The following is a 12072-nucleotide window of genomic DNA, read 5'->3' as shown; positions in this document are numbered from 1 at the left end:
TTAAAATATAAAATAAATACAAAATAAATATACATGGCTGCCAAGCAAGCAGTGCATAAATATTAATACAGCCAAGAGACGGGACCATCCACACACTCGAGGCCCCAATCCCGGGCACAAAGCCAGGTCTTTACGGCCTTACGAAAGGCCAGCAGGGTCAGGGACATCCTAATTTCTGGAGGGAGGATGTTCCAGAGGGCAGGTGCTACGGAGGAGAAGGCACGCCTTCTAGTTCCCGCCAGCCGACACTCCCTGGCTGACGGGACCAGCAGCATACCCAACCTACTAGATTGAATTGGACAGGCAGAAACAACTGGGAGAAGGCAGTCCCTTAGGTAACCCGGCCCCAAGCCATGAAGGGCTTTAAAGGTGACAACCAGCACCTTGAATTGCACCCGGAAGCACACCGGCAACCAATGCAGCTCACGTAGCAGTGGTGTTACATGTGCCGAGGAGCCAACACTATTTACTATCTGTGCAGCTGCATTCTGCACCAGCCATCCACCTTGAATACAGCCAGTGAAGAGAGGACTCTGCCTCTCTCAGTATTTGGTTCCATTATCAAAATCCATTATTCCATGTCCTGCCCTCTAGAATAATGGAGACATAATAATAATAATAATTTCTTATTGTTTCTGAACTCTGTGACCACAATCCTGTTTTCTTGATATTTATTTATTTTATTTTCTATCCCGCCTTTATTATTTTTATAAATAACTCAAGGCGGCGAACATACCTCATACTCCTTCCTCCTATTTTCCCCACAACAACTCTGTCAGGTGAGTTGGGCTGATATCAAAATAATTCAAAGTTTTAATTATGGAGGGGACCTCCATAGTTTCATATGCATTTTAAAATGTAGAAAGAAAAGTAACTTTCTACAAAATTTTATTATAAAATACAGAAACATTTCATAGGAAAAAAAAATTCACTGATTTTTGACAGGAAATTTTAGAATCCTTTATCCTCTGCAACAACCCTCAGGGAGTATGTGCCTCATCACATAAATTAGCTTTCCATTGTCCAGGTCATGGTATTTAATCATTAGGAGAGAATCTCCAACATACAATATATGTATGTATGTATGTATGCTGATACACATATATATTAGCATACATACAATACAATATGTATGCTGATAGCTATGGTATTCTGGGATTGTATATATATACTGAGCTATGTAGGTGAATTGCCAGCTGTGGGGTGAAGGTAAGGCTGATAAGAGCAGATGATACCCTCTCCTGTATGCAAAGATAAAAGGTTGCGCTCTTAAATTTTGTATAGGAATTCTGTTCTTAGGAGCATAAGGCTAGGAAGACTTGAGAGCAAAGTTAATTACTGTTGTAGTATGTTCCAAAAGTAAACAAGCACAATATCTGAAAATGATTAATAGTCCAAATAAATGGCTAGCTGTTTTAGCACATTATGATAATCAACTTTTCACTGGGGATTCAGAGTTTCCATGAGCAGTCACTTACTGTGATTGGCTCAAGGAAGAAAGTAGGATGTAATTTTCTCCTGTTTATTGGTCTTTTTGATGTCCCTGAAAATCTACTTCAGATGACAGACTCTCTAGAACAATGTCACAATGTGAGGGGGAAAAAAGATTTGTCTTCTAGCACTTGCCTCTATTGGATCTCAGTCCCTTAGGCTGACAGAAGGTCAACTCTGGATTATTATAACGCAGAATTATCCAGGATCAGGATTCTGGTTCAGTTTTTTATAGGAAGTACAGGTAGCCTCATTTAGTGACCACAATTGGGACTGGCAACTTGGTCATTAAGCGAAGCAGTCGCTAAGTGTTTATGATCTTACTTCAGCTTTTCCTTTGCTTTACAGACCTGCAAAGGTCATAAATGTGAAGATTGGTCATAAAGTTACTTTTTCATCACCATCATAACTGCGAATGGTGGCTAAACAAGGCCGTTGCTAAACGAGGACTATCTGTATGTTATGCATGAATTAGTATTTGCATGAGGATGATGGAATGCATATGGATTTCTAAGCATTTGAAATGTGCATTTTAAACATTGATGTCTTTAATTACTGTTTCTCAGGTTTGACATTCAGTTTGTTCTCTCAGAGCCAAAGAAAGGATGGACAGGCAAACAAGGAAAAATCTCTTCTTCTCTGCTTTCTGAATTTGTGAAAAGAAGTAAACATGATTCTAAAATGCTCATATGCATCTGTGGTCCATTACCATTTATGGAACAAGGAATACAGTAAGTGAAATGGGAGCAGGAGATAAATACTGGTAACCTGCATATTCTGTACTTTGCTTATGTTAAACCCTTTAAACATTCACTTTTACACTTCATGTGAATTGTTTTGAGCATAAGTAGGGAAGAATAGATTAAATACATGACTTAGATTTTGGACAAATTTACAGTACCACAATTTGCTTAAGCTCCTGTTTGAATCACTGTAAGCATTTTGTGGGTATTTTAACTCAGATTACACTGAGCATGTAGCCTCCATACTAGGGCACACATGAGTGTATGATTTGTTAGCAGATTGCTAGGAAAGCCTTTGGCCCAGGAGAGATCAGAAAAGTCACACACCAGGCATTTCTATAAAAATAATTTTATTTACAGAAAACAAACATATTTAAAGGCTGTTTGCTGAGAGGAGAGATTTCTCTCAGCTGCATACTCTCTGCAAGCCTACACAGAAGGGAAACTGAAACTAAAACAAGTCCAGGCAAGTTCTTCTCTCTTAGGCAATGCAACCATTAACAGGTGAAAAGGAGACAATTAAATTCAACCTCTTCACCCTTCCAAAATCATTAGTTACCATAGTAACCTTAATTTGTAGTAGAAAACATATTAACATGATTTTTGTTACTGCTGTTGCTTAGGGCATGGCTTATTGCACAAGCCATCTTTTGCCAGTTAAAACCCTTAGATTGACTGGCCAAACTGTGATTTATATGTTCTTTTATCAGTATGAACCAGTAATTAAGGCTAACAGTCAGTTGGAAGCAGTTTTAATAACTGTTGCACCAGTAAGTTAGTGTATGAATCAGAATAGAGTTCTACACTGTGTTTTTAATATTCATAGTACTTATTGAACTTTGACTTTTTAATTGTGAAAAAGTCAAATAAAAACTTTAAAATAAACAAAATTAATATAGGAAATATGACAAATGAATTTTCCGTTCTTCATTCTGCACCTTAAGAATTGACATGCCTGCCAGAGTATACTTTTAATAATCTTTCAGTTTGGAATTAAATTTATATTAAATAGTAGGGTTAGCTCAAAAAGATTTTAACAAGCTATTCTGTTTTACAGTTGGATTGTGAGGAAATAAAAACAGAAACTTATGTTACTTTTTTTTTTTTTAACATAGACTAGTTTGGAGTTAATTCTCAATTCATTACTTTTATTTCAGGTTTTTGCAAGCTCTTGGACTCTCGGATAATGAAATACATTGTTTTACTGCATAAAAAAAGAGATCATTGGAACTCCTGTTCATGCATTTCACCATCATATTTATTATTTTCATTTGAATTCCAACAGGAAAATGTTATGCATGAATAATATCTTCTTTTTAATTTAAGTACTTGAACTCTGTATTATTGGTGAATAAATAATTTTGTATTCTGCTTATTTGTAATTATATTTATCTTTGCTACAATGTGAAACTTAACTAAAATATTTTAGATAAATTAGCTCATTTTATATGCACTGAGCAGATACAAACTCCAACCTCTATCGAGTAAGGTTTAGTAGCATTTCTTTGCACTGATTATTTTGCCTGGATAAGCAGCAGATGCCTTCTCTTAAGTTATAATTTATTACTGTAAAATACCTTATTAGCAATATATTAGAAAGGTACATATAATGTGGTTAACTCAGGAAAAAAATTGGTTACAGTATAATCATACTAATACAAATCTCTAGTATTATAAATGTTAAGTGTGTGCTCTTATTTACAATATATGAATTACCAATTTTATATAATGAATTTTTGTATAAGACTAATAAAACAAGGAAATGTTAAAAGCAAAAATTTGTATTATTTCATAGTCTTCTGTATTGACTCTAGGAGATTAAGAATTGCTTGACATCCTATATTCCCGAAGGAAGGCTTTGTGAAGATACGTAGTCTTTAAGCACAGTCTTCCAGAGAAAAATTGAAAGTCTTATTTTAAAATACTGAAGTTCACAAATAGTCCTTGCTTTGAAAATCTTGATCAGGAAACTCTGTTGCTGTTTATGTGTTAGATTTATATCGTCCTTTTCCTCTAGGAGCTTAAGGCGATGTGTGCAATATTTCCTCATCTACTTTTTCACAACCACAACAATCCTGCAAAAATTAGGTTGGCCAAAGTTATCCAATGACTTCGTGACTGAACAGGGACATGAGCCTAGATCCCCTTGGTTCTAATTTAGCATCCTGACTACATTACCATATAGTCTGAAATATGTTTAAGATCATTTTGCATCCAGGTATTGAAAAAAACTGTGTAACAGGATCAATAAAATATCAATTTTAACACTATAGTTAAAATATTGAAAATAGCTAATAATAAAATTTAGGAACAGTAAGATCAGCAAATGTATGGTTGCACCACAAGATGAATCAATGGCTGTATTTCTCACAGGGAACCGGCCCTACTGGATTCTATATCAGGGTTCTCCCTTCCCCTTGAGGTCCCGCTTCCTCCAAATTGTTCCCCTCCTGTCCATAAGAAGAAACCTGGTATGTGTTTCAAGTTGCTACAGCTTCCTTGACTGAAAGCAGGAGGAAAATTCAGAGTTCTTTCAGATTATACTAAAACATTTGTTCTTTCTCTTCTTTTCCATTCTTAGAGAAAATCTATTATTTTTAATATGAAAAGGAACCTAAAAAATTAAGCTTGTTCTTTCAGAGGGTGGGTACTAGAGCTGGTTCCACCAGAACAAGTTGCCAAATAACAGAGACTATGTGGTTTGTTTGGCTTCATATACATGGTATCAAAGTCCAGTTGTGTTTTCTAACTATTGTTATAGTTTAGTGTGAGGTTAAGCCCAGCCTCTTATGTCATTGACCAGGGTTTCCCAAACTGAGAGAGAACCTCCCTTGGGGAGGTGCAGACAGAGTCCAGGGGAGGTGTGAAGAATCTTTTATTTACATTGGTACAATAAATCCACCTTTCCAAAGTTTTACTGTATTGTTTTCATTGTTCATTTGTGTTCATTTTAGAGTTTGGATTTTTAGAAGAGGTGTGTACATTAAGATTACATTAAAGGGAGGTGTGATGGCAAAAAGTTTAGGAACCCCTGCCTTAAACTGACAATGAGTGTAGCAAAATGTATGGCCCCCACAATATATGTGCCTCACCCTTATCATTGATAGAATAAGGGTAATAGTTAAATACATTAATACTCTTTGAATTGTGGGGGAAGGGAAACATGTTTTAAGAAACACAGTACCAAAGTTACTAACATTTTGCTCCAGATGTAAGCATATTACAATCAAAGGGGGATGTCAACACAAAAATGCAATAGAAAATTAAGAGGAAAAAAAAGTTGCCATGTCTTTTAAAGTTAGCTGAGGATGAATGGGAAGAAGATTAGCAATATCTTTAAAACACATGAGTAGTCCCAGATAATTTAAAAGGGAATTCTGCTTATGTAAAAGGGGGAAACCTTGCAAATACTTCTTAGAGTTTACTTTTTAGAGCTTACTTTTCAGCAAACTATAACTGGATGAACTTTTGGGATCCAAAGACTGGGAAACCCAGGGATGATTATAGATTTTTATTCATTCACAGTAATACTTACACTGAAGCAAATGCAAAAAAATCTGTGTTATTATTTGATAGTTTAAAATAGCAATGCTGTGGGCACCAAGGAATAGGACATTTTTCACTCTAATGTTATGAATAGTTTACAGAATCCAGCTTAATTTAATAGAGAAAGTTTTTAACAAAGATACAAGTTTTACCTTCTTGTAACATAACCATGTGAGAGCCAGTTCGGTGTAGCGGTTAAGGCACCAGACTAGAAACCGGGAGACTGTGAGTTCTAGTCCCGCCTTAGGCACAAAGCCAGCTGGGCGACCTTGGGCCAGTCACTCCCTCTCAGCCCTAGGAAGCAGGCAATGGCAAACCACTTCTGAAAAACATTGCTAAGAAAACTGCAGGGACTTGTCCAGGCAGTCTCCGAGAATCCGACACAATTGAATGGATAGGAAAAAAACATAACCATAGAGTTTAACCGGTCACACAGTATTGTGATAACACTTATCACAGAGGCTGTAAAAGCCATTAGGTAAACTCATGAAGAAGGCTGTGATTGCCTGAAATAATAACCAAAATAATCCTTTAAATTCAGGAGCACTGTGCTCTTGAGTAGCAGTTGTTTAGAATTAGGGACAAGATGAGAATAGTAGCCTTGTGTTTGTGCTTTGCTGGTAGGATTCCCAAATTTCATCCTGGGTGAAACAGGATGATGAACCTTCCATTTGTTCCAGCATCAACTTATCACTGTATCATTCCAAACATGGATCATTTCTTTTTTCTTTTTTTTTTGCCTTTGAAGACTATAAGCAAAAATGTGCTCTGGAGTCGCTTGTTGTCATAGTAACATAGACATACCAAGGGAAGCAAACCACTGGAAAATTATATGCTTCTTCCACAATTGAAAAAGACTCCAGTTAAAACTTCTCCTTCAGTGGAACAAAAAAGTCAATGTGAGATTATTACCTAGAAAAAAAAAGGGTATAGCTCTCCACAGTGCTGTGCAACCCAGAGGGAATATGCTAGTACGTACATTTTTAGGTTCAGACAATTTCCAAAATTGCATCTGCTTTTTTTCCCCATCTTGAATAATTGAGAAAGTATTTTAGCAGTTGATGTCTTGCAACTGCAGAAGGGAATTGGAGGCTGTAACATTGCATGAGACAGATTCAAAAGACTGGAAAATGCTAGTTGTAAGGTCATAATTGAATGGCTATGTTAGAAATTTCCGTTGGTGAAACCTTTAAAAACTATTAGAAATGTTGCCATGGTATTTTTAAAATGACAATGCAAGGGTAGGGGATGGAATCAGATGTATGCAAAATAAAAGAAGAGCAAAGACCCAAATCCAGTAAAAAGGTAATCGCTTTATAGAAGACAAAAAAGGGGCAAACATAAGCCAATTTCCCTGCATGTCCTCTTAAAAAAAAAAACCCTTTCCTCTTAAGTATCTAAAGAATGGGCAAAAATACTGCATGTTATATTTTCCATTAGCTATCTGACTTTCTAGACTTCTATTCCTTAAAAACATTTGAAATTCACTGACTTTAAAGCCATGACCGCTCACTATGTTTGGATTAGACCTGGGTGTGTCACTATATACTAACCATGTTAGCCAAAGCAACACTATATTATACTACTATCATTTAATAATATTTTAAAAACACTTTTAAAACATTATCTCAGATTCCATTAACTGATACTAGTGAACTCTGACTAAAGATAAAGAATTCTTAATATGAAACACCAAGAAAAGACTTCTATATTTATTCAGGCATTCCAACTTTTACCATTATTTTAGAGTAGCTGGTTTGGGGAATTTTCATTCTGTGTCTGTATAAAATAGCCTATACTGTCCATCTGCCCTTTGAATCCTGAAAGCTAGTGTGCCATTGTCACAGTGGCCCTGTTCCACATTACAGTTAACTCAGGCACTAACTCAGTCAGATCTCCTTACTAGAGGTTCTGCAGTACACAATCATACAAGCAAAAACCACTACTTTGGGATTAGAGAATTCCTTCCTATTTTCTCCAGGAAGTGTTTAATACACCGTAAACCATTGCAGCAGGAGAGAATTAGCAAGGTTTCTTACCATCACATTCTGCAGAGCAGAGATGTCAGCATCCAAGATACCTTAAAAGATACCCCTTATTCACAAGAACCTCTAATGCTAGAAGATTAAAAGATCAGCACTCCACACATTACCATGTAAGAAGGAATTGATGGAATACCTACAGGAGAATATATGTAAATAGAAGAATAATATGTAAAAATTCTAACCAAACTATGCCCAGAAACCCGGAGAATGACACAGAGGCCTAAAGATTGGAAGAGGTCAGTCTACATACCAATGCCAAAGAAAGGAGACTTAACAGAGTATGCAAACTATTGTACAATATCCTTAATTTCACATGCTAGCAAAATAATGCTTAGGATCATTTGATGCAGATTAGAGTCATACATGGAAAGGGAGATGCCAGATGTTCAAGTTGGCTTTAGAAAAGGCTGAGGAACATGAGACATTATTACAGATGCACACTGGATAATTGAGCTAGCCAAAGAATACCAAAAGGAGTCAATATGTGCTTCATTGATTATTGAAACGCCTTTGGTTGTTTTGACCATGACAAGCTGTGGAATGCGCTTAGGAAAATGGGAATCCTGGAAATCTCACTGTTCTCATGTAAAGCCTATACACAGGGCAGGAAGCCACAGTCTTTTAGAACATGGCAAAACAGACTGGCTCCTGGTTGGCAAAAGAGTGAGACAAGGCTATATATGCTCCCCTTATTTATTCAATTTATATGCAGAATATATATAGAGGGGAGCTGGGTTGGAAGAAGTTGAGTGTGGTTTTAAAACTGGAGGAATCAAGATCAGTAGCCTGCACTATGCTGATGGCACTACTCTGCTAGCTGAAAATGCAAATGACCTGCAAGCTCTAGTAATGAAAATCAAGAACCACTGAAAAAAAATGAGATTAAGATTAAATATAAGGAAGCCCAAAATGATGACAATAAGTATGACAACCAGCCTTTGAATTGACAATGCAGTTACTGAAGTGAAAAACAGCTTTTGCCTGTTAGGCTTAGCAGTCAAGAAATATGTCATAACTGGCACTTGGCAGGATAGCAGTGAAGGCCTTGGAAGAGATCTTCAGTTGCCGTGATGTCTCTATACCTACAAAGATTAGAATTGTGCAGATGGTGATGATTTCTGTGACACTGTCAGCACCTGCTCATTCGAGCATTCACACATACACAGTCAAGAAACTGGATTTCTTTGAACTGTTTTAATGAAGAGTAATGAACGGTACAGAAGGCAAGCTGCGAATAAAGAATTCCTGCCAAAACCTACTTTAAACTACATTCCCTTAGCTAGTCCCCTTTCCCATGAAGCATGCCACTCCCCCTCCCATCCAGATGGTATTCCTGTCGTATCTCGACCTCACGTCCTTGATGTGCTCCATAGCCAAAACAACCCCTTTACACTCCAACTTCACACACCCCTCCCATCCAGCAACCTGAGAGAATGACATGATGGGAGATGCCCTGATAAGAGTTTCTGTGAAACCTTTGATTGGGGGATCTGACACGAAGTGAGCATTTTGGAACAGCAACACTGAGCAAGACATCACTGAATTTATTACATCAAAATGCTTCAGGCAATCTCAAAAGGACTCAACAGACAAAACTGTTCATTGATAAGGTACTTGTAATCTGCATCATCAACCTCTCTTCTCCACCTTGGCCCACTCTATGCATCTGATGAAGCAAGTTGCAGCTCATGAAAGCTTTTGCTTTTTAATAAAACTTGTTCATTTGAAAATGTGCTACCAGATTCCTCCTGATTTCTTGCTGACTCTTTAGTGAAGCTCTGACAATTGGGGGCTGCACTTAACATTTTGGGGTGGGGTGAGGGATGCAGCGGGCAAGATGATAATGTACATAAGCTGTTCTCATGTGGGTGGAGGCAATATTAGTTGGGAGGGCTTCTAAATGTGAGAGGGCTGGGGGATTCTTACTGTTCTCAACTACGTTAAATCTGTTTTAAAGCTTATACTACAGGTTTTGTGTATTTCCTACCTCAAAATGTTGGGAAACATTGTAGCTGACAGACACTATGGTAGCAAAAATTGGACTTTGAAAAAGCACAATAGAAAGAGTGTGAGGCTTTTTAACATTGGTGTTGGAGAAGACTCCTGAGAATACCATGGACAGACAAGAAAGCAAACAAATGGATCATAGAACAAATCAATCCATAATTCTCACTTGAGGCAAAAAATTACCAGGCTCAAAGTATCATATTTCGGACATGTTATGAGAAGACCAGGCTCTCTTGAGAAGTCCAAAATGCTGGGAAAGGTGGAAGGAAAAAAAAAGAAAAGGATAACTAGCAGCAAGGTGGATGGACTCTATATCCACCATTTCATTATCTTAATTGCCAAATCTAAGACTGGTTGCTGGACCTGTTGTCATTACTTTGGTTAAAACTTTTACAGATTCTTCTGTTGCCTGCCCAACTCAGTGCCACATAACACCCAGGAGTCAGTCTGGGCCTTCTTGTCTCTGTTCCTAGTTTCAAAGTGGCAAGATAAGAAGTCCAGGTCTTAGATCAGGCAAACCACTGCATTATTTAATGCTAGCTGAAACTTCTAAAAAATTCAAAGGAACCTTTATTGTAGAATGTATGGCATTTTGAAACTGCTCTGGCAGGTTTTAATATGAAATCTATAAAGCTGGGTTGGATATTGTTAGCCCTCTGGCAATTTCAGGCTCCAGTGGGACAGTCCTGCATCTCCAATGACTCCTTCAAAGCACAGGGCTGAGTTTGATTGGCTTGCAGTGGGAAAAAATGGCTGGATTCACACTTAGCACTAAGCCATAAATCATGATCTACCTATACAAACAGCAGGGAATACACAGTGTACATTATAGAACAAACCGTATGATGATGTAGAGTAATGGGTAAACCCAGATAAGACTGGTGATACAGGAAGTAGAATACCAAAACTGCTGAAAATTAGTTTTGGTGTTTTATGGATATGTCAACAGTAGCATCAAGATGCTTTGTTGAAAAACTGTCCTAGAGGGCACAGGATGTGAATGTTCACTCAAAATGGATACCATTCTAAGTCGCCATAGGACAGTAATAATATGAAAAAATTATCAAGCATATTTGAGTCATCAGTCTGTGTTCTGTGCAACTGAATGGGCCACCCACTGAGTATTACCTAGAATTAAATGGATTTTTAGGAAAAACAGATTTCAGGAGTATGATTTAGAAGACCACCCATCCTGCATATGAATTAGGCCTTCAGAAAACTCCCACAACCATTCAAGGAATCATACATAATTCTGAGACACTGTACATGATGCTCCAACTCCAACAGCTATTAACCCTCAACAGATATATTTCTTTGCCTCTCTTACTGGTTGCTGTGGAAAAAAAGACTTGTGATGTATTGACAACACATTAGGGCATAAGCTTTTGCCAGCTAGAGCTAACTTCATAAAGTATATAAAGAATTAAGGAAAAAAGTGAATTGTGAAATTAGAGAAATGCATATGCATAAACAAATACAAACATAATTACAGCAATCTTAAAGGCTTAAGAATTCACAAAGCAGTGCTGGGAGTGGCTCTATAGGTGGGCAGACATTTTGCTCAGGACCCAACATACACAGTAAAGCTTCCTTCCCAACTTTAAGATGTGCGGACTTCAACTCCCAGAATTCCCCAGCCAGCATGCTGCCTGAGGAATTCTGGGAATTGAAGTCCACACATCATCAAGCCACCAAGGTTGAGAAGCACTGATTTAGACAATCTTGAAATGGCAGCAAGGTGTTTTCAAACTCACTTCTTACTGTCATGTGGCAATCCCCTGCAAGTCTGCAGCCCAGCTGTGGTAGCCCTGTTCTAAACATGATCTCCCTATTAGTTTTTGAAATGCAGATGTTGTTAATTTTTTACAAAACAGTACTTGGCCCTTGACTTAGTACCTCTGCAGCTTGAGAACTAAGGCACTGATTTGGGTTGGGAAAGGGCAGCGAGTCCTTAGCTATTTAATTCATTCTTTTGCATGGCAGCGAAGGAAATGTTGCCTGTGCGTGATTTTCTGACTCCAGTGCCCAAATAACTTGACTGGGGTGACATGGGCCGCAACGCGGGCATCTTACCATTGGCAACCACCCCTCTCCGCCTTCCGAGCGAGAATTCCAACTCTTTCCGGAACGCGATGCCACGTGATCAGAGCGTTGGGTTACCCGATCCTGGCTGCAAGATCCGGACCTCCGCTAGAGGGCAGCTGAGAAGTGCCGCAGGAAACTCCAGCCTGTTCAGAGGC

At 37.9% G+C, this 12072-nt stretch overlaps 1 protein-coding gene across 3 annotated transcripts in view; it reads left to right on the top strand.

The window, feature by feature from the left end:
• Nucleotides 1-3605, top strand: part of LOC134503705 (cytochrome b5 reductase 4) — a 50755-nt gene extending 47150 nt beyond the window's left edge. For 2 of the 3 annotated variants that reach the window (XM_063312618.1, XM_063312610.1), the window contains exons 15-16: nucleotides 2058-2222; nucleotides 3392-3605. In XM_063312618.1, coding sequence (XP_063168688.1) covers nucleotides 2058-2222; nucleotides 3392-3446 — 220 coding nt within the window. In that variant the 3' untranslated portion in view covers nucleotides 3447-3605. The remainder of the gene's footprint in view (nucleotides 1-2057; nucleotides 2223-3391) is intronic. The other variant, XR_010068574.1, reaches the window with a different exon arrangement.
• The last annotated feature ends 8467 nt before the right edge of the window (nucleotides 3606-12072 follow it).

The sequence above is a fragment of the Candoia aspera genome, chromosome 1, assembly GCF_035149785.1.
Source record: "Candoia aspera isolate rCanAsp1 chromosome 1, rCanAsp1.hap2, whole genome shotgun sequence".
Lineage (NCBI taxonomy): Eukaryota > Metazoa > Chordata > Lepidosauria > Squamata > Boidae > Candoia > Candoia aspera.
Note: the sequence above shows the minus strand (reverse complement) of the source record. Positions and strands in the feature narration are given on the sequence as shown.